Source organism: Miscanthus floridulus, chromosome 6 (genome assembly GCF_019320115.1).
Source record: "Miscanthus floridulus cultivar M001 chromosome 6, ASM1932011v1, whole genome shotgun sequence".
Taxonomy (NCBI): Eukaryota; Viridiplantae; Streptophyta; class Magnoliopsida; order Poales; family Poaceae; genus Miscanthus; species Miscanthus floridulus.
In genome coordinates, this window is record NC_089585.1 from 102,602,065 (window position 1) to 102,624,623 (window position 22,559).

Sequence of the window (22,559 nt, forward strand, 5' to 3'; positions counted from 1 at the left end):
GGACGTGTCCGGTATTCATACCGGACGTGTCTGGTATGGATGATCAGAAGCCAACGGCTAGTTTTCAAAAGCCTTGAGGGTCGAGAGTTCCGACGTGAGTCGGGAGTTCCGACGGTCGGGAGTTCCGACATACGTCGGGAGTTCCGACACCTCACTAACTTTAACTCAGTTATATGTTTTTCAAAATTACTGAGGGTCGGGGGTTCCGACTTGAGTCGGGAGTTCCGACGGTCGGAAGTCCCGGCGTTCTTCGGGAGTTCCGACGCCTCACAACTTTACTGTAACTTAGTTACCGTTGGTGCAGTGTGAGTCATACCGGACGTGTCCGGTATGCATACCGGACGTGTCCGATATTGCAACGGCTATAAAACGGCTAGTTTTTCAAGAGGGCTATAAATACCCCCAAGCCTCCACCTTTGGAGGCTGCTGATTCTGCTGAGATAGACACACGTTTTTGAGCCTTGCCAACTCTCCTAAACCCTCTCTTAGTGAGTGTGTGATCCAAATTGTAAATCAATTTGTGGGTTAAGAGAGAATTTGAAAAAGAGAGCAAGCCACCACTTGAGCACTTGTGCATATTGTCAATCTCGTGATTCGCATTTGTTACTCTTGGACTCTTCGGTCCTAGACGGCTAGGCGTCGCCGGAGAGCAACCGAGAGATTATGGTTGCTTCGGAAAGTTTGTAACGGTCGATTCCGCTGCCTCGGAATCATTTAGTGGAAGGAGGAAAAGGAGTTGGAAAAGACTCCGGCTAGAGTGACCTTCATGGTACCCTCTAGGGCTGACCTTCGCTGGGTCGCCCGCAGCCCCCTCAACGGAGAGTAGGACTCGAACGAGTCCGAACTTCGGTAAAACAAATATCGTGTCTAAATCCGCATTTCATTTGATATTTGTGTTGCTCTAGCTATTCTGCAGGTTCTCTATGCATATTGTCATCTCCATTAGGTGCCTGCAGTTTGGTTTGAAGATAGAAATCGAAAGGAGCAAGTTCGGGGCCGATCTGCAGAAATCGTGTATACCGGACATGTCCGGTATTTTCTGCCTGCACTGAAAATATTTATTCTCTGTTCTAACTTGGTGTTGCAGGGTTGTAGCTTCTAGATATATTCTTTATACCTTGTTTACTTTGTGGCTAACTTGCGAGGGGTGGTAGTACTCTTAATTTGGAGTTTCCATTTTGGAAACTCCCTTTTCTAATTGTTTCCGCATTTAAAGGTGTTAATTTACAGAAACGCCTATTCACCCCCCTCTAGGCGGCATCCTATGTCCTTTCAATGAGAGAGTATTTATACATGAAATAATTGAGAGGAAAAGATATCTTAGGGCACTCCCAATATAAAAACTATCATAGTTTTTATGGACATTAATTGTATTGTCACTTAAACGTTTTGTTGATATGGCAAGGTAGTTATTGAAGAAAGAGAGCAAAAATTATAGAAACCAAGTCTAAGTTAGAAATAATATCTATACGAGAACCAAGACATGAAGAGATGTGATTGGTAGAGAATGAAGAGAGAATGTATGTGATTGAATAAAAAATTATGCTGTAGAAACTATCTATTGGGACTATGAATTATATATATAGTGTCTATAGAAATTAATAGATATAGAAACTACGTAGAATTTCATTTTTCGTTGGGACCGGCCTGATGCCAAGTTTCATGGTAGCAAAACAAGCTTGTTCCAGCTTATTTAAGCTTATTTTAGCTTATTATCCCTCACAGAACATTATTAAATCACTCCGAACCATCCAAAATCTACTGTACAGGCAACCTGCCACTCGAGGAACAGTCACCATGGTCGATAGCGACATGGAAGGCGACTAAATGGAGGGACCAAAACGCAAAAACAGCCGAACCGCATAGATGGACATCGAAAGGCCAAACTGCTCCAGTATCCTTTTTTTTTTCTCTCCCTTATTTTACTCCTTCTCTTGCTTCGCCTAGTTGCTTTGCTTCGTCTACTTCTCAACATCCCCCGAAAAACCGAGGATTGGACTCACTCCACCACCGGAAGCGTGTGTACGCACGGACCGCCCGCCTGCCCCCGCACGGCCATGGCAGCCGCCGCCTCCCCCTCATCCTCGCCCCTATCCACAAACCCTAGGTAGCACGGGAGTGCCCCGCCGCCAGATCCCCGAGACCCCGCACAGCCCCGCCGATCTGTGGTCCGCAACTAGATTTCTGGGTGTGAAAGAGCGCGTTTGTTTTAACAGTTGTTAGCTAGGGAGATTTTGGGAAGGGAGAGTGCTGGAATAATGGAGCCGAGGGTTGGGAACAAGTTCCGGCTTGGGCGCAAGATCGGGAGCGGCTCTTTCGGGGAGATCTACCTCGGTGCGTACTCGCTGCTCGCCTGCTCGTGCTCTAGAGATTTTTTTTTGTTTGTTTGTTCCGTGCTATCTTTCCGCTGCTGCTGATGAGATGGCTCCTTCTCTGTCGCTTGTGGATGCAGGCACCAATATCCAGACGAACGAGGAGGTTGCGATTAAGCTGGTCCGTGCTCTCTGGCTGCTGGATTGCCAGCAAATGTTTGTTACATTCTACTACTTTTGGATGCTTTAGCTTCCACCTGTGTAGTACAGCTTGTTAGTGCATGTTACCTTGGTGACCACTATTGGGTACTGCAGCATGTAATTGCTGTTAGTCGAGGTGGTTTGGGACTTCGGGTGTTTTAATTTGTAGCTATATTCAGTGTTCTTCTAGCCGTCCAGTACCAACTCCAGCTCTATGGGTTTGCTCTGGATTCTGGTTCTGCTTGCATTAGCCCCTATTGTTCTCAACAGATGGATCGGTCATAGTAGTATGTTGGCTCTCCTTGCTTGACCGCGCCTGTGGTTGACTTGATAGGCCTTGAATGATTTATGCATCTATGGTCACTCTATAATATTGGGAGGTCTAAGGGTGTGTTTGGTTGGGCTGTGGCTGTGGGAAAAAGCTGCTGTGGGCTGTGAGCTGTGGGAAAGCTGCTGTGGGCTTTGAGCTGTAGAAAAGCTGAAAACTGTTTGGTTAAACAAGTATAAAATATACCTTCTATCTTTATCTCTCTTGAAACAACTATGGAAGAGCTTTTTATTTCACCAATTTCGAAAAGGAGAAAGCCAAAAGCCAAAAGCAGGGTCAAACCAGCTTTCAAAACTGTACTACGGAAAAGCACCTGCTTCTGAAAAAGCCGTCTGAAAAAGCAGTCCCTTTGGTTGGGCTTTTAGCTTTTGGGGCCAAAAGCCAAAGCCAAAAGCCCAACCAAACGGACCCTAATTGTGACGAGATGGACCTCTTGGACTATTCTCTGATGTGTTTTGATTGACTGGTAGATGAATGAACCAAGAGATGATCAGGAAAGGATAGTTGGCCCTTCAGTTTTTGGAGGATGAAGTCTAGAAAGAGACTGCATTCCTGATGCATGCAATGTAGAGTTGCTTGTAGTAGCTTAGTGCTTTCATGAACTATTTACTGCATAAATGCTTGGCCATTCAGCTTGGTCACTGGTATCAGCTTATGAGCTCGGCTTTTGATTGCCCTTTTTTTGTATTCACAGGAAAATGTGAAGACAAAGCATCCTCAGTTGCTGTATGAATCAAAGATTTATAGGATTCTGCAAGGAGGAAGTATGAAAGCTTTTGACTGTTCATATGTTCTTTGGGATGTAAGAATACGTTTTAGGGCAGGTGGGACTGACAATCTTTGTTCTGACAGCTGGGATACCGAACGTCAGATGGTTTGGTGTAGAAGGAGACTACAATGTCTTGGTTATGGATTTACTTGGACCAAGCCTTGAGGATCTATTCAATTTCTGCAGCAGGAAATTGTCTCTGAAGACTGTACTTATGCTCGCTGATCAGATGGTATGCATAGTGCCATAATTGAATCCCGTTTCTTCTCAAAGTTTTAGTACATATGTTTTTCCATAGTATGAGTCAACTCTCGATACGTGTCTGCTCTCATGGCTATGACCCAGACATTGCTACCCAGTATCCACATTGGCAACATTTGTACACAGGCACACAAATCATCATCAATCATTTTATATAATGTTTCGTACTTTCGTTGTGGCTCCCATATTGAACACTCTCCCTCCTGAGCATCTCTGCTTCTCTGGTTGAATTATTCTGTTTGTATACATTATCCTTTTCCACCTATGACAGATGAGCTTTATGTAATCTGCCCTCCCCACTTGTAGATAAATCGAGTGGAATTTGTTCATTCCAAGTCTTTTCTGCATCGAGATATTAAGCCAGATAATTTCCTTATGGGTCTTGGCAGACGAGCTAATCAGGTGAGTGTCAATACCATCTTTAGTATGTGCTTACAATTTCCTTTTTCTGTTTTTGTTGGGTTTATTAACCACTTTATGTTTTGTTCTGTTTTTCATCCAGGTCTACGTTATAGACTTTGGCCTTGCTAAAAAATACAGGGATACCTCAACGCATCAGCACATCCCATACAGGCATAGAATAATCTAAGCATTCCTGAGTTATATATGCTTTGTGTTCATTCTTGTAGTAAGCATTTTTAGTGTTCTTCTAATTAGCTCAAGTTACTTCCCATTTTTCTCTTGTATCTTTTCTAGGGCCAAGCTGGAAATTCTAAACCTGTCTAACTTTTTGTTAGCACAAATTCTATCTGGCTACTACTATAATGCTTAGTAATTACAATAGACACGTCTCAGTCCTCACATGAGTGTGGAGGGAAGAAAAATAAATTAAATAACTAAAAGATGCCAGTCGTGGCAATTTGATAGTTGTATCTTGCAGATATCTTAGTCGTTTTCTTTACCTCTTTTTTCTAGCTATTCACGCATGCAATTTTAACTAGCTTGTAAATGCTGCAGGGAGAACAAAAACTTGACAGGAACTGCAAGATATGCTAGTGTGAACACCCATCTTGGCATTGGTGAGAATTATATATATAGTATTAGTTGAAGTTCTTTTTTTCCATGATATGCATTACACAATTCTTCAATATATGTTGTAAAGTGCAACTTCGGTAATCCTTGTACTGTTGTATTCTATATGGTCTGGCTAAAATTTTCTCTTGTTTCAATGCCAGAACAAAGCCGAAGAGATGACTTGGAATCTCTTGGATATGTGCTTATGTACTTCCTGAGGGGCAGGTGAGTTTGATCGGTCATCTGTTCCTTTTGTATGCCTCTCATTTTAGGTTAACAATATTTTTTCTTTTGCAGCCTTCCTTGGCAAGGTCTTAAAGCAGGAACAAAGAAGCAAAAGTATGAGAAAATTAGCGAGAAGAAAGTTGCAACATCAATTGAGGTATGTCCAGTGCATCTTAGCTGGAATTGGAACTTTTCCCTGGGAAATGTCCTTATGTTGTCGATCTACTTCAGGCTCTATGCCGTGGGTATCCTACTGAGTTTGCATCATATTTCCATTATTGCCGCTCACTGCGGTTTGATGACAAGCCTGACTATTCATACCTCAAGCGATTATTCCGTGACCTTTTCATTCGTGAAGGCCAGTCCCTTTGCCTTGCTTTCACTTTTAAGGATATATATCAGTACCCTTTCCAATAGAAAAAAAATGCGCCCATGTTCATTGTTGGAACTCTTTGCAGGTTTTCAGTTTGACTATGTATTTGACTGGACAATACTGAAGTACCAACAATCTCAAATTGCCACTGCTCCACCCCGTGCGGTAGTGAGCCTCTCCAACGCTTCCTCCTTGAGTTACCCACCAAACATGCACATTTGTGTAACTATCTGCAGGGATAACTTTGATGCCTTACCTTTGTTACAGGGCCATGGCGCGGGGCCTTCTGGGTTGGCACCTGCATTACAGAATGACAGGCAATCAGGTAATTTGGTGCACTCCTTCATTTGCCTCATTTGCATTTCAGCATTTGATTGAGTAATTGTCATTGTTTATCTTTCAGGCCCTGAGGAAGCAAGGACTAGTGGTTGGTCATCAATGGATCGGCGTCGTGCCCCACTACCAATTACAAGCGTGGGGACGTTATCTAAGCAGAAAGCACCAGTAGGGAATGATGCCACTGTTTCTAGAGATGCCGTGGTAAGTTAGTTGTCATATTGTCCTTTGTTTATAATGGGAAAAGTGTGCAAGATGGGGCAACTTTTCATGTTGTAGACGTAGTGTAATAAAGCTATTCCATTGCACAATGTACACAAACTGTTCTGGGAATAACACAATGTACACGTACTGTTCTGTGATGTGAGCAATCCAACTTTTTAGTAGCGTCTTACCTTTTATATTTGAATATCTATTTGTAACATATGAAATTGATACTGTAGATTTATCAGGGACCAGATTTTCATGGTATTATTATACATGGGTTTTATAAACTTTATAATACAAATTAGTGGTCCAAGTGGCATTGTGGAGACAGATGATGTTCTTTTGTGAGCAGAGGGCATATCACGTCAAACATATTGCGGACACCACTACAAAGGCTTTATGTGTTGATAGTTGGGGTCTTTGGGATAATGGGTTGGGGAATTTAGAAGCAACATTCGTGTACACATGACTTAGTTAACATTACAAGATCTTGTCAGTTCTTGCAGTTCTGAAAGTTTGTCAGAAGTTTTGGATAAGTTGTCTTGAACAAGAATGTGGAGATTAGTCAATACCTAAATGTGGTTTTGATGCTGTTTTCAATTTCATCGAGTCCTGTACATCATTTTGTACAGAGTACTCAATCGCTTTCTTGATTAATGAATGCTGGTTTAGATGAATCCTTGCTATTGTGTTTTGACTTGGTAATAGTAGTATACGGATACCTCAATGATCTGTATTTTCTTTGTTGCACTGTTTTAATTTGATTCATGAATTCATAATTTATTACCTCCATTCTTAAAATAAACAGCAGAAAAGATGCTCAATCTTGGGGCTTAATTTGGTTGATGCTTCTTTTTAGATATCTGGACCAAATTTTCTGGGAAGGTCAAGTGGATCTTCAAGGAGGCCTGTTATTTCAAGTAGCCGTGATGTGGTGGCCACTGATAGTTCTGAGCCTTCACGAGCACGTGCAACTGATGCAAGCCCTGGGGCGTTCCGCAGAGCCTCAGGTCCCCAGAGAAGCTCACCTGTCCATTCTGCAGAACAAAAGCGCTCGTCCTCAGGCCGGCATCCATCTAATGTGAAGAACTATGATTCTGCTCTCAAAGGCATTGAAGGTCTTAATTTTGATGGTGACGAGAGGGTTCAGTACTAGAGCTGCAAGAATTCTACGTCCACTGTAAAAATCATAATCAGGTGGTAAGCATTGTTTTTCCTGTTGAGTTTTGGATCAACAGGAAATAAAATGCTGGACGGAGGATCTGGTCACGTGATGTGCGGTTTCAGGTGGCCCTCTGAGCAAGGTAAATAAATGGTCCTATCTGAGGCGCCCCAAGCCTAGCTCTCATAATGTTATCGTTATGTATGTAAATTTCTCTTATAGTGTGAATGTCAGGCGCCCGGATTCATCAGTCTATTTTATTGTTCAATTCCTTAAGATGCTCCATTTTGAGTTGCTGAATCTTGGGACAACAAAGCTGAAACTGGTAGGACTTTATTTGGAAAACTGGAATCCGAGCATGTAGAATTTTTAAATCGGTTCATTGGACAAATTTGTCTGAATATGTTCCTGACAAGTAATGTGATCTGTCAAGACAAATGATGTTATTTGTCCCTGTGATTATCAATTCATCCATCTCTTCAGTTTTCGCACCCCTGACAAAATATTATAGCACCAGTGAGCATCCATGTTCCGTTCTAGTGCGATTCTGCAGCTACGTTGATTCACTGCGTTTCTCTATCTCTACCCAATCTTTGAGTAGGGATTCTGTCTAAAAACTATACCTAATCTCTACCCAATCTTTCTATATCTACATTTATATAAAAAAAACTATACCTGTATCTCTACCCAATCTTTCTATATCTATATAAAGTGGACAACTTTCTTCTTTCTGCCCAATCCCCAATCTTTCTATATCAACATTTATATAAAAAAAATATACCTGTATCTCTACCCAATCTTTCTACATCTATATAAAGTGAACAACTTTCTTCTTTCTGCCCAATCTTGTCTCTCGCTCTCCCCCATCCGCCCCTCAGTCCTCTTCTTTGCCTCAGTCCGTCGTCGCTCTCTCGCTCACCCTTCTTGCTAGAGTGCTTAGAGTGAGTTATAAAACCACGTATGTTATGTAATAGCCTGCCTGCCCGAGCTATGGCGCATTGTGTGGTGTGTGGCTCGTCTTTCATTTTTCTTAAACTCACAACAGGTTAAGATAATAGCCAACTGTTTGGCTATTTAAGTTGAGTCAAATTATTTTTAGGTTTTTTTTATATATGATTAATCCTTTATTGCGAACGGGTGTGTGGCTCATTTCACTTTTCGTAAAGTCACAACATGTGTACACCTATTTAAATTGAATCAATCTCCTGTCATTTTCCCCCTATGGGATTACTTCTTAACATTCGGTGTTCGAAAGAACTTGTGCAAAATAAATAAGTAAAAAATCACCCTTTGCTTTGCAAAATTTAGTACATACCTGCATCAAAGCAGAACCGTGTTGATACGGAGAAATGTTTGTGTTCTGACCATGCTGCTGCGCTCTCATGCACAACAGGGGGAAGGGAAGCACTGTGAGTTCGTTTCACCAATCACTAGGGATCGGTGCTTGTGAAAAAATACTGCACAAACTATATCCATAAAGCAAAGGACGGCTGCAACAAGTTGCATTCCAATACAGTGAAAATTTGAAGCAAAAACACGTTTCTGTTTCTTCATGGGTTCAAACCTCAACCGATGTTAATGAATGAAACTCATCTATACAAATTCATCGAATGAAGTGCTTCAGATTCTTCAACAAAACGTAATGATGGCCACACATTAAAATAGTAACACAATTCCTTCATTGTACAAAGTGTATTATTGTAACCACGGTGAACCAAAGTACTGTTGTAACCATATATGATTTTGCCAACACCGTTAATGTTGAAGAACATATACAAATTCTTATACTCTTGTTCACCAGATGAAGTAACAATGAGCGCACAGGTACCATGAATGACAATTAAAATGGTTGATCAAAAGGTGATACTTGAAAGCCGATGCCTGCAGTCGAGTAATAACTAAATGCTAGACGAACATACTCCAGGAACGAATTTCATCTTGGTAAGTGTATGCTATGACTCTGGTGCTTTTCCATAGCCTAGCTCTGACATCTCCCAGCTCGTCCGTGGGGCAACCTCCTGGTGTAACCGAGTGTAGTGCTGAGTATAACCAAGACAATTAGTAGCACTGATGTAAGTCAATGAGGCAGACTACAAGTCTAAAGAACTGAGTGTCCGAATTGTATAATAAGCAGATGAGGTCACTTCACCTCCATTTTCTCCAGTAATTCATGGGCAGTTGGCGCTGAAACAATTATATCTCTGCAATCTAGCTTAATAAAACCTTCCATCGCCCCTTTATCAAATAGCATGAGCAACGGGTCGTAGTAACCATCAACATTAAGCAATCCAACCTGCAGTATGACAAGATAAGTTACTTGTTCAGTGCCCATAGGCTACTTGTTTGCAGCCATATACAATAATACTAATACTCACTGGTTTGTCATGAATTCCTAGTTGTGACCATGTTATCATCTCTAACAACTCTTCCATTGTTCCATACCCTCCTGATGTCCAGAAAACCCAGTCATTGTCACGTCAAACAAAATATATGTCACTGTCAGCATGTACTATAGGAGAGAGAAAAAGATGTAAATTGTGTACCAGGAAGAGCAATGAAGGCGTCAGCTTGTCGCGCCATCTCAGCTTTCCTTTCGTGCATATCAGAGACAACCTTTACTTCTCCAACGCTAGCACCAGATATCTAATTTGAGAAGAAAAAAAATCGTTGTTCCAAATGATTACACAGAGTACTGAAAGTAGGCCATAGTTTCAGATCTCTCATATCTCCATTCTTCAGATATGGCTAACACTTCACAGGACATGTATAAAAATGATGTCTAGGACTCCGGGTTCACTTTGGAGCAGGTACCTAGAAAGAGTAGCATATTGGTTTTCCTAGTTGCTTTTGCCGCATTCCAAACTCTTCAGTTTTTGAGTTACATATAGAGTTATAGACAATCATTCGAAACCTATGATCTACTGCCTAATGGAAAATTATGTCTCGCACAGTCGCACTCTTTCCCCGCTCAAGCTGAGATCATGAGATGTCCTATTGGCAAGTTGCACATTCTTATAATTATAAACCCATCCAGTGGTAAATATTAAAATTCCAAGTTGTACAGCCCTAAAATCTAAACTGCTAGGCTGCAACTGCAATTCACCTCCCCTAAATCCTAGTTCCAATTCCTTAGTGGTCACCTATTCACCTATTGCTAACCTCCAGAAGCAAAGGTGAATCAAATGGTGACTTGGAGAGCACTACTGACATAGCACTACATGAGCTACTACATACTAGAGCAAAATCATGTGAAACCAACATCCAGGGCCAAATTCATGGATAGATTTCAAACGAAACACTTGTAACAGAGTACAAAACCAAACGCGAGCCAGATTCTATTTTTTAGCTGAGATTTGTTTTGCAGTTAGTTAAATAATCATTCTCTCTTGTGAACCAATTAGCCGCTAGAGCAGAGTAATACTAGTAGAATTAACAATGATCACGTAACAATCGATACTTCTACGCATGCACAAAGAAGAAGAGAACAGACAAAAAGGACAGTTAATATTTAATACACACCTCAAGCGGCATGAGTGCTCTTGGAATCACCCTGCAAACGGATCAAACAGAGCGGCCACACGTTAGATAGATTGCAGAGTTCGAACATGAAGTTTGCCAGTTCTTAAGAACTGAACAGAAGCAGAATTCTCCAGAACGTGCAGGTAAGCAGGTACCCGAGGACACTGCAGCCGCCATCAAGAACCGTCTGCGCGATCAAGCCCATGAGCCCGACGCTGCCGCCGCCGTAGACCAAATCGACCCCCCTCGCCACCTGCAAAGGCGAGAACCCGCGGAATCCCGCCACGGAGCGTGAGCGAGCGAGCAAGCAATCGAGCCAAAGATCAGAAATTTTGAAGCAGCCGGCCGAGCAGCGGGCGCAGCCTTGCCATCGGCGGCGCATTACCAGCTCTTTGCCGAGGTCGAGCGCGGCGTCCCCGTAGACCGCGCGATTGCCGGGGTTGCTGCCGCAGAAGACGCAGATCCTGCCGAACCTGCTCGGCTCTGGCGCGTCCGACGCGGTGTCGCCCATGGCGGAGGAGCGGAGCGGGCAGTGGCGGCGGGACGGAGGCTAAAGAGAGGTGTTCGGCTTTGGCTTCTTTGTCTTCGAGGAGAGGGGACGGGACGGGGGAGCTTCAAATGAAGGCGGCATCAGGGCTTCTCTCCTGACGCGATCGTGCTGTTTAATAATCGCGCAATCAAATTGCCGAGTCAACTCCAGTGGCCCCAGATTGCACCACAGGAGCCCACATGTCAGGGTGCGTTTCTTGCAGATTGGCCCCACAATCTGTACCCTCTCAGTTTGTGTGTTGTGGTGGTGGCATTGCATACGCGTGCACCGTAACCGTCCTTTTCGCAACTAGTAGTTCTTTGCAGTCGATCGCTGTGCAGTTGGCTAGGAGCAAAACTAATAATATAGCCGGCTTGCTGGCTGTAAGATTTTTTTTTAGCTTTTTTTTAGCCCATTTATATAGTAGTTAGCTCTTTACAGTTAATACATGGCCCACTTGTCTCTCTCACAGACTTTTTTGGTTCTTGTGCCCAAGCCGGCTGTAAGCTTACAGCCCACTTCTCCTCTCTCTCCTCCCCTCTCTTCTTCACCTCAGCATTTAGTCGACTTACAGCCTGCTATTATACTTGCTCTAAGCAGAAGATTTCATCGCTCCTTTTCTAGGATGAGAGCCAAATGCCATACTAATACTATGGTACTTATGATATTAGAGCACCTCCATTGGCCCCTCAATCCCCACTGCTGATGAGAAAGATCTATACTTTGAGAGATTTTTTTTATCACTATACTTTGAGAGATTTGAGAGGACCAGCAAATTCCTAATCCAACCCACAACGAGGAAAAAAAAACTTGCTCCTTTAAAATCCATCCTACAACCCCTCAGAGATGTAGTGAAGTTCCTCCTATACGAGATATTTTTTGCGAGTTCCAACTGCCGGCGCCAGGGACAAGGATGAGGACGCGGCGTCAAGATGGTGGCTGTAGGCATCGGCACCGGGGATAGGGAAGAGGACTTCCGTAATCAAGATGCTCCGGTCGCCTTGCCACATCTCTTACTCGTGTCGTTCGCGTGCCACGGCGGAGCAATGTGAGTCTGCACCAATGGCTAGTCATTAGAGTGAGGAGCGCGGTGGGCTACCAGAGGGAGGACGAGATGAGGCCGACGAGCAGCAAGATAGGAAGAGGAGCGATGGCAAAACAGAGACATTGGGTAGAGGAAAGGCGACAGGTGGAGTAGATGCAATACGATGCTCGGAGTCAGGAGAGAAAGAAAGAGGTGGGAGAGAGAAAAATAAAAGAGATGATTATATTGCATGATAAATAGACCCCCACATGTCAGATGAGGTATTGAGGTGAGGTTTTCTCATTCTTTTGGAGACTAGGCCTTTCAAACGCCAAAAAAAAGATTTGTAGCTCCCCAATAACTAGTTTTGGGCTTGAGATTTTCTCCTACCGCAAGAGGTGCTCGGTATATACTCTTGGTACACTAACAACTGTGTTCAGATGATCGGATCAAATGCGTAGGTGAGCAAGGTCAGACATATTTCGTTCTAAGAGTAACTCCAAGAACCTCTTAATATCCTTTATCATTCATAGGAATAGAGATTTTGGTAAAAACATGTTCTTCAACGGCTTCTTTATTTAGATCTCCATATATTAACATCAGGCGTGTTTGGGACCGTGGCGTGGTGACCTGCGTTAGTGGTATCGTGACCTCGGCCTCCATCCCTCAGCACGGAAAACACCAGTGCAATTTCAATCTCGCGTATGTGTGTCATGCCACGGTAGATCGCGAGCCACTTAGATTTCTCGCTAGCTAAAGATAGAGATTGAAATTAGTTTTCTGGAGTGTTCACAAGATATAAAAAAAATGTTGAATGGTAAAAAGATATAGAGACTGATTTTACTCAAATAACACTCCAAAGATGATTTAGAAAGTTTAACAAACACTTTTGGTGATGCTCCAAATTTGCCACCGTAAATTCTCAGCTTCCTCCCTTCAAAAATAAATAAATTCTCAGCTTCCTCACCTGCTTATATCGCGGTCCTATGGGAAACAAAATCGCAATCACCCTTTTTTTGTGTGTGAATCGCAATCCCTTTGCTGTTGACCTTACCATCGCAACAGCTCAAACGAGCTTATGTTGTCAGGTAGGACCATAGGAGTGATATAACATCATGGTTTCGTCAGCAGCAGCCACCAAGTCGAACCCCAAGACTCGGACCAGCAGGCAGTACACCGATCCGATGCAGTTCTTCAGCAAACCTGAATACCTGATGCACGCCTGCAGCTGCCTCGAAGCTATGCTGTGCTGACCGCAACAACTCCTGGCAGACTCTCTTGCGTGTTTCTCGACCTCTTCTGCCCCTCCCGAGTCCCGACACCGGCAGCTTATCCAAATACTGAAACGTGGTCTAACAGCCTGCTGCACAAGATCTAGCAAACATTCCAAGAATTCATTACCATGCCATCCCAACACTCTGGTTGATAGATGTTGGCAGGACAGGTCTGGGGCGACGACACCATGCCGGGCGGTCGCCGCCCGACGCAAACGCCACCGGCACCGGGGAAAGCTCGGCGAACCTGCTGCTGCCGCTGCCCGAGACGACACGTACTGACGCCGACTAGCTTGTTTTTGTATAGTAGTGCAAGAGAGTCTTTCTGGTGTGGAATCAAACTGTGGATAGGGGACGGGCGGCACGGCCGGCAGAAGACTCGCGTCCGATTAAACATACCGCGAATGGCCTGAGTTAGGGAAGCCACCGGGGCTTTGTTTAGTCCCTTGGGTTCACCGTGGTTGGAGATGCTGCGAGCACATGGAGCACACTCATCTTCCAAATCCGAACACTTTATGGGATCCAAGTCCAGGTGGTTGTTGGGTAAGAAATTACTCGAACATCAAAGTTTAAACACAAAGCAAAGTTGTATCTATTTCATGATCGTACTATACACGTTAGAGAGGGTATTGATAGGAGTCCTAACATTCGTAATTTATATAAAATAACTATTTTACCTCAACTCCAATAGTTACAACCATTTCCAACAACTATAGGGGTGAAGCGATCTTTTTCCCCTTTTGAGTCTTTATTCTTCGACTTTTGCACATTAACTTTATTGATGTCTTCGTTTTCTAGACTTAGTCAATTTCTACTTTGATTTTCTTGTTCTCCTAGAATGTTAGACGAAGTCAAACTCTTGTTTTCGTCTAATCTTGCTTTCTTCTTTTCTCCAGCGAAGACGAGATCTCTTCAGCGAAGACGAAATCTTTCTGACGAAGTTAAATTTTCGCTTTTGCTTTTCTTCTTTTCCCTATAAATAATTTTTTGTTATAAAAATCATAATTTCAACTCCAAAGTTTCAGGGGCTATTTTTCTTGGCGAAGTTAAATCCCCAGCCGTGCTCTCCAAACGCTATGTACAGGTACCATTACAGTATTAACCATGGGAGATCCTCAAGGATTCTGCGGTGGAGCTGCAGACATGTGTCGCCATCTGCCGACACCCAGATAATCTGCACAAGAGTAAGGATGGCAACGGGGACCCGATACCCGATACCCGACGGGTATTTGATCCATTAGGGGACGGGGATGGGATCATATCTTTACCCGCGGGTATCTAAATGGGCAAGAATCCATACCCGACGGGTATAGTGGGTACGGGAACGTTCCCTGTTTACCCGTCCCCGTTACCCGTTGGGGAACCCGACTATTTGAGCTGTCATGCGAGTATTAGGCCCAAAGAAACTCAACATAGATATTTGGGTCCAAATCTGAACAGTCATATATATAATTTGTGTGTTCTAGGAACCATCGTTCAATTTTTCCTCACAATCTCCGCCAGCAGCACAAGCATGCCTGTCTCACGAGCGCTCGTGCCCCTCGCTTCCTCAGTTCGGTCTCTCTGCCACATTTGCTCGTCCTCCTCGCAACCTCGCTCCTTCTCCTCGGCATCTCTGAGACTCCGACACTTATACCCGGGTGAAGAAGAAACGTCTCCGATTGCAAAGCTGCGACCCCAAGTGTCCTTGTTTATCGGGTATGTAGTACCCGTCGGGTATCTGTTACCCGACCGATACCCGACGGGTACGGGGATGGGCAAGAATCTATACCCGAGACAGTTAATGGGGATGGGGACGGGATAAATTCTCCGTAGCGGGAAAGAGAACGTTCCGGCGATACCCGACGGGTATATACCCGTTGCCATCCTTACACAAGAGGGCGGCCTACAGTGAGAGAGAGAGAGAGAGAGAGAGAGAGAGAGAGAGAGAGAGAGGGCGGCCTACAGTTGCTCAAGGAGTCAAGGTAAACTGATGATAGCAAACTGGGGGTGGATCAAAGAATACCAGATTATAGTAAATAAATAGGTGCTCATTTCTCTTTCTCTTCCTGCAGCCTGCTTAGTGATTGCAACCACTCTGCAAAATCTCCTTCCCAGATTTCTTACCGTATTTTCTATGACACCCAACAGATTGGATCCTCTAGCTATGCTTTATAAAAGCATATAAACTCTGGCACGCATCATGCTTTCTGAAGCATAAATTCTGCCACCAGCTGGTTGCAGTTAAACAAGTCAACGATTCACGTTTCGCTGAAATTTGGCTTATGCTGATACTTATGCTGAAATATTATAAAGGAAAACACCGTTCGTTCGCTGAAAAATACTGTTGAAGTAGTGCTGCAGAAAGGGCATATATTTTTTTTAGCTTAAACGTGGGCTCTACGGCCTGATATTACAGATGGCTCAGCTGAATCCCGAGCTACTGCAGCATTTATAATGTTTGGGAGGGTGTCCGTCCAGACATGCAATTGTCCCGGATAAAGCAATCTCTCATGTGCAACCGAATTACAAGCACGTGGTACATGTATAAAATTTCAAACAATAAAACGATCATATAGCAGCTCCCGTATTGCCTTGAAGAGCACACACGGGCTGAGATCCATTGACGTGGTTCGAATTGCATTCTCCAGCTGACATGAGAATCCATCTCAAGCACAATGTGAGATATCTCGTGTTGCTTTAGCCAACTCCAGGGCCTTCATGCATGCTATAGTCTCTGCCATTAAGGCATCATGTATTCGTCCTTCGTTACCAGCTCCGACCAGCACACATTCCCCAGTATAATCGTGAATAATGAACCCCCAAGCACCCACCTTCTATTTTGGACAGAACCCAACATCGAAGTTGATTTTCAACCAATCCATCAATGGTGCTCTCTAATCTCCATAGCTCTCTAGTGTTCAGATTGGGCACAGCTCTGGACTGCTCATTCTTCATCTGATCTCCTGCCATTCTGAGGACTCCACTAGTCACCGCCTTGCACGGCAGCAGCAACTCCCCAGCATTCACCTTATTCCGCATGTCCCACCACTTTGGTGCTCAGTTCCAGTTTGAAGTTCAGAATCTCTCTGACATACCCCTTTGAGTTCTCTTTTGCTAACAATCTCACTCGGATCTCTTCATATTCATCTCCCTCCAACACTGACGGACACCTTTGCATTTCAGGAAGCAGTGATTATCATCCTCATCAAATCTCATGCAGACCGGACACCTTGTGTCTAGATCAATGTTGCGTCGCTTGATACTCATCTTCAATGGGGCAGGCTGTTGTGTGCAACCCTCTAGACAAATTACTTCACTTTCGGTGGACAAGAAATCTTCCAAATTCTCTTCCAAACCATGTCATCTGCAAGACTGCAATATCGTTCTGTGTATTGGACCCCTTCCCTTGTTGGCGCTGCTTCATCCTTTGAGCTTCATCATCAAGTACATGGTACGCCAATTTCACGAAGAAACCCATTGGAATCAAAATGCCATGCAATAGTATCCTCCATCCCCATCCGAATAGGAATGCCAAGAATATTTGCCACATCTTCCGAGAACACCTCCCTTTTATGTAACTGGAATTATTAGCTCCGAGATTTTTGTTAAGAGTACTGCACCACTTGGCGTTCTAGGTCGTCTCAGGACTCCTGTTGATATCCAGAGGTCATCCCATATTGATCAGGCTACCATCTCCCACCCTCCAAATGAGATCCTGCTCTAGTGCTCTCACTCCTCTGATAATGTTGCGCCATGTGTAAGAGATACCTGGCTTTTCCATCACCCCAAAGAGGTCCCCTTCAGGCCAGCACCCTATAGAGTACCCCTCCATTTCAAATTGTGGACATTTTGGCTTTTCTAGATACATTAATTTTACTATATATCTGGACATAAGTATATATTTAGATGCATAGCAAAATCTATGTATCAAGAAATATCAAAACGTGTTATAATTAATTTGGAATGGTGTAATGGACTAATAGTGTGTTTGGCTTGAGTAATCACTCCATCCTAGATAAGGTAGGGCATCATGAGTCAATTCCTCAAATTTGGTGAAATGACTCCATTCCTTGTACTAGTACTATTTATTAGCTTGTGAGAAATGAGGTGATGATGCATCAACCTATTCCATTCCACGAACCAACAAAAAGTAAAGAATGAGTAAATGATGGACTAGCTTGTTCCTCAAACCAAACACCCTATAAATTGCTCACAATTTATGTTACTTTGATCAGAATATTGTTGAATAAGTTTGGACAAAGGAATGCATAACCCACATTTTTCAAAATATACATATTTTTCCCTAAAAAGAAACTTTGAATCTGCAAGGCCTCGCATGATTCATTTTATCAAACAGCAGACAAGCAAGGAACTTTGCATCACCTACGATGTCTAAAATAGTCAATTTCGTTGTGCTGATCCAACAGACCACCACAGGTAGGAGCAGTTCGGCATTGGTACAACATAAACGTGGATGGTACCAAAATGAGCAACGAGGCATTGAAATCAGACATGCATACAAGTCGATATGCCTAACGTATAGTATTATGGAAATAAACAGGACTAGGTTTTAAAACAAGGCAACAGGCCGGTCATCATTCTTCTTGTCCAAACTTTTTCTAGCGCCTCGACCTTTCAGAGTCAAACTGTTCAACCTCTTAGAAGTAACTGAAACCTCTGATCCAGCAGTGCTTTGAACATCTACCGAAGATAACGCTGTCCTGCTAATGTGGGGCAGATCAGAAGATCGTTGCCTTTGAAGCGGTAACTTATGTGCGCTAGAACCATTCAACCTTGCTTTTGCTGATTTAGTCCAGTTCATGTAGTTCGGCCCACCTCCATGACCATAATCAGATCTTCTGTCTGATGTTAGGAAACTGGTGCCAGACACCGGAGTGACAGAGGAAGTTGAAGGAGAGCTGGCATCACACACAAAATCTGATGAAGAAGCTGAGATTGTGGAAGGAGGCCTAGCTGCCACCCTTGTTGTCATATTGTTTCTTCTGATTTTGACTGAGCTTGCATCTGAAAGTTTTGAGCTGACTGCATTCATCTCCTCAATGCTTTCTGAACACCGCGGATTGTTGGAGTATTCAGTGTGGGTTTGCTCCATAAGGCGGCTCTCCCAAGGTTTCGTTGCCATCGACCCATCCAAATAGCACCAATTATGATTGCTTCTGCTAGTCCCACGATTCCTGAGAGAAACAGCAGGAGAGCTAGGTCTGCCACATTGGCTTGAACTTCGCTGTGAAAACAAAAGTTAGCATATATGTATGAAGAAAAACAGTAAGTTTTTTCTGTTCCCAGATCATTGCTGCAAGATGAATTTATACCTGGTGGGAAAGAGCATAAGCAATTGCTCTTTCTCTCTTTACCGCACCCTCATGCCTCATTTGTATCTTTGATCTCAAGTCATCCACAGTACCTTGACTATCACACCATCCTGTCTGCAATTTGAAGCATGTCATCCAAACGTGCAGACATCGTCATCTTAGATGTTTAAAACTAGACAACTGTGCAGACCAATTGTCCTACAGAACACTCTGCAGCTAACTAAAAATTTGTTTGGACATCAAACATGACATAAACAACATCGCAGGGATACATTATTGGTGGCATCATCAGACGCAGGCTTACCAATCAATGACACTACCAAGATTAATTCAAACATACATGGTCAATACCAAACAATATATTAATTCATGATCATTACTTACAGGGAGCTCAATGTCAAAATCATTCATACATCATAGAGATATATTTTACTGTTGCATGTCTCCAGCAAAAGCAACCGATTAGACTAGGTGACAAATCCTTACTTTACTCATGCATGAAGAGTACTAGTACTTATGAACATGTTACACAAGCATACGCAGGCGTAGTGCAGAGCAACTCGTAGTCAGTAGTACGAACTAAGCACAAGGAAAGAAGGCAACACAGATGCGATGACAGAACTCCGCAAAAAACAATCTTTGTGCCATTATAAAAGATGATCGCAACATATCACTAAAAAATTCGAGCGCACCTTGGTGCCATCGTCGAACTTTTTTTTTTTTTTGCCCTCCACACCATTCCATCCAATTTTATTTCTAACGTTGTCAAACAGGCAGATGAAATGACCATTTTATCCTTATAGTAGGGCCTGTTTGTCAGACACCCAAACTTCTCTTTCTGCCCGCCCCTCTGGCCTTATCCCCTCCACCAGTCCACCCTCTCCACCGACACCAGCCGACCAAGAAATCCCCGCCCAACCTCCGTCGCCCCTCCGGCTCTACCTCGCGTCCGTGCGGCCTCCAGCGCCGCCCCAACTGCGGCCACCTCCTCCGTGCGGCCTCCAGCGGCGGCGCGCCGCCCAGCCTGGGGCCATCCCCTCCCTCCCCCGGCGCCTCGCCCTCGCGCGCCCTTCGCAGTAGCGCCGCACCGTCCCGCCCACGACGCCGGCCGGGGCCGCACCCCACCCCACCATGGCCGCTCCACCACCTGCAAGTGGGAGCTCCCCAGCATGCGTGCGGGAGCCGCCCCGCCGCGGTGCCCCAAGGCCCGCACTCGTGCACCATGGCGAGGCTCCGGCGACGGCTGTGTCCGCCCCGCGCCTAGTGACTGAACGGAGCTCTGGCTCATGGCACGGAGCCACCCAGTCTTCCTCCATGTCCCGTGCTCGGCGTCCAAGGAGAAGGTGCCTCTGCCGTCGTTGATGGAGATCCACACACGCGCGCCCACCACGAAGCAGGCCACGACGCACACGGTGTAAAACCCGTCACCGTCATCTGGCTCAAGAGGCCGACGGGCAGGTTCGGGAGCGGATCGGCACACCAGCCGCCGCCGCCTCGAAGCAGCAGCAGTCGCCGCCGCGCAAGAAAGATGTTGTCCATCACGACCACCGTGTCATCTCTCACCGCGAGCATGGCGGGACGGAGCTTGGCGTTGCGCAGCTGCAGGCCTAGCGACGAGGGGTGCGTGGCGACGTCAAGGGCCACCGTGTCACGGGACTTGTAGACGAGGCCCAAGATGGTGCCGCCGGAGAGGGCGAGCACTCCGAACTCTCTGGTGGCGTGATCGGCGAACCAGGCGGACGAAGTCGTCCAGCAGCCGCTCCGCGAACGGGGACGGGCCGAGGCAGGGCAGCGGGCCGTTCTCGACGCCGGCAGCGCGGGCTCCACCGCGAGCACTCCGCCCCACCCCGCGGCCATCCCCGATGCTGGCAGCGCAGGCGCCGCCGCGTGCACCCCGCCCTGCGAGACGGGCTGGAGCGCAAGGCCGCGGCATGGCCGTCTTGCGAGGTGCCGGTGGTTACGGCGGCACTGGCTTGGAGAGGCCATGGCGTCCGTGGCACGCACGCTCTGCCATGGCCCACGCCGACAGCACGCGGACAACGCGACCGAGCGAAGCCTCGCGTGCGCGGACAGGCGGCCGAGCGGGCGGATCGCGCGCGGCGGACGGGATGGTGGGCGGCTCTGGGAGCGCGATGCAGGAGCACGACGGAGGAAGAAGGTGCCCAGGTCACTTACAGCTTGCCCCACCAGGCAGAAAGAGAAAGAAGGGAGAAGACAGGTCAGATAGAAGGATATTTTGGACATCACTGTCGGTCGGGTCCACATGTCAGGGCTGTCAAACGGTACACATCAAACAAAAGGTGGATGGAATAGTTTTGAGGGCAAAAAAAAAAAAAGTTCGACGATGACACCATGGTGCGCTCGAACTTTTTAGTGGCACGTAGGCTTTGACCATCTTTTATAATGGCACACGCATAAAAGGCTCAAACCCTCAGGTCAGCCTAAAAACAAGTTTTGAAGGGCTACCTCTACTTCCTTGACAGGGTCAGCATGGCCGCTCCGGTCGTCGAGGATGTCCTGTGAGTGGCGGCCGTACGCGGAGATCCGGAAGCGGCGGTCCCGCGCGCGCTCCTGGACCCTGACGAGCGCGTTCATGCACTTGAGCGTGACGGCGAGCTGCTTGCGCACGCGGCGGCCGCGCACCAGCGCCTGCAGCCGCACGATGCCCCGCAGTGCCCTCAACGCCCTCCGAGCCTTCACGCATCCACCGACAAGAAGCAGTGAGGGGACCAAAAAAAAAAGACGAGCATTTTTACCAGGAAACCGAGCGACGCGAACGGAGGCAGCGGCGGCGGCGGGTAAGCCTACCAGGAATGCGCGGAAGGCGGACTGGATGCGGACGGCAGCCCACTCCTGCCTGATGACGCGGAAGTCCCTGGGCTGCGCGCGCACGACGGCCGCGACGACAGAGCTGCTGAGCGCGTCGGCAGTGGACGACGCCTCCGCCTCGGACGGCGCCTCCGACGGCGGCGCGCTGCTCCCCCGCTGCGAGGACGAGCTCCGCCACAGCCGGCTCCATTTCCGCCCCTTCCCCACGGCGCCAGGCCTCTCCCTCTCTGCTGCCGGCCGGAGCCCCACCAGCGTCCGGATCCATTTGCCCGATGCCCCCATCCACGCTGCAACGCGAAAACCCCCAAATTTCTGCTCCCTCTCTCCCTCCTGGGAAGAGCGTGCACTGCTCCCACGACGACGAGGCGAAACGGCCAAATGGGGAGGTCGTGGGAAACGTGAGGCTTGGCGGCGTGCCTTGGCCGTTGTGCGTGCTTCGGTTACGAGTCCCGGGAGAGCAGTTCGGGCGCGGTTCAAATTTTGAAACCGGGACGAGCACCAAGCCGGTGGGCCCCGTTGCCCGATTCCCCGAGGGGAATTCACCGTTAGAAAACGTGGATGGTATAAATTCTCTCGGTGGAGAATTAAATGGTGAAAAAACTATCACCGTCAGTTATAACGGGGGCGAGGAGAGTATACATGCTCCGGTCTCCGTTTCTCGTGGTGACTCGAAATGTTTAAGGCCCATGAAAAAGTCCAATTATATATATATATAAAGCAATTTGTAACCCTAACCTTTTCGTTCGTTCCAAATTCCCAATCCACTCCCCCGTCTCCCTAGCCGCCGCTGCCTCCCTAATCCCTCGTGAGTCGCTACTCGCAGACCCGACGTCGCCGCTGCGGCCACTCCACCTCCAGCAGCCACTCCACTCCACCGACCA

At 46.1% G+C, this 22,559-nt stretch overlaps 2 protein-coding genes and 1 pseudogene across 3 annotated transcripts; 1 reads left to right on the forward strand and 2 right to left on the reverse strand.

Moving 5' to 3' along the window:
- Nucleotides 1-1,912: 1,912 nt before the first annotated feature.
- On the forward strand, nt 1,913-7,591 carry LOC136456440 (casein kinase 1-like protein 2). Of its 2 annotated transcripts, none has more exons than XM_066456310.1 (14): nt 1,913-2,334; nt 2,453-2,493; nt 3,536-3,605; nt 3,694-3,842; nt 4,178-4,273; nt 4,374-4,444; nt 4,829-4,890; nt 5,047-5,110; nt 5,183-5,267; nt 5,342-5,468; nt 5,569-5,651; nt 5,751-5,808; nt 5,887-6,023; nt 6,886-7,591. In XM_066456310.1, the coding sequence occupies exons 1-14, from the start codon at nt 2,259-2,261 to the stop codon at nt 7,180-7,182; spliced, it is 1,416 nt and encodes a 471-aa protein (XP_066312407.1). In that variant the 5' UTR covers nt 1,913-2,258; the 3' UTR covers nt 7,183-7,591. The 2 variants fall into 2 exon arrangements, with proteins under 2 accessions (XP_066312407.1, XP_066312408.1); XM_066456311.1 differs by having other exon boundaries at nt 1,914-2,334; nt 5,569-5,648.
- Nucleotides 7,592-8,865: 1,274 nt separating this feature from the next.
- LOC136456442 (probable cytokinin riboside 5'-monophosphate phosphoribohydrolase LOGL1) lies at nt 8,866-11,438 on the reverse strand (annotated as a pseudogene).
- Nucleotides 11,439-17,885: 6,447 nt separating this feature from the next.
- LOC136456441 (protein IQ-DOMAIN 6-like) lies at nt 17,886-22,124 on the reverse strand. The gene is made up of 4 exons (XM_066456312.1): nt 21,658-22,124; nt 21,316-21,543; nt 18,850-18,963; nt 17,886-18,761 (listed from the first exon to the last, which is right to left on the reverse strand). The coding sequence occupies exons 1-4, from the start codon at nt 21,958-21,960 to the stop codon at nt 18,087-18,089; spliced, it is 1,320 nt and encodes a 439-aa protein (XP_066312409.1). The 5' UTR covers nt 21,961-22,124; the 3' UTR covers nt 17,886-18,086.
- Between the last annotated feature and the right edge of the window lie 435 nt (nt 22,125-22,559).

Bases quoted from the DNA above. Each gene is read 5' to 3' on its own strand.
- LOC136456440 (XM_066456310.1), top strand. From the start codon at position 2,259: ATGGAGCCGAGGGTTGGGAACAAGTTCCGGCTTGGGCGCAAGATCGGG. The intron at 2,494-3,535 runs GTCCGTGCTCTC...TTGTATTCACAG, and splicing joins AGGAGGTTGCGATTAAGCTG to GAAAATGTGAAGACAAAGCA. The intron at 5,809-5,886 runs GTAATTTGGTGC...TTTATCTTTCAG, and splicing joins ACAGAATGACAGGCAATCAG to GCCCTGAGGAAGCAAGGACT.
- LOC136456441 (XM_066456312.1), bottom strand. From the start codon at position 21,960: ATGGGGGCATCGGGCAAATGGATCCGGACGCTGGTGGGGCTCCGGCCG. The intron at 18,964-21,315 runs GTAGCCCTTCAA...TTCAAATTGCAG, and splicing joins ACCCTGTCAAGGAAGTAGAG to ACAGGATGGTGTGATAGTCA. The intron at 18,762-18,849 runs GTATAAATTCAT...TTGTTTTCACAG, and splicing joins CTTATGCTCTTTCCCACCAG to CGAAGTTCAAGCCAATGTGG.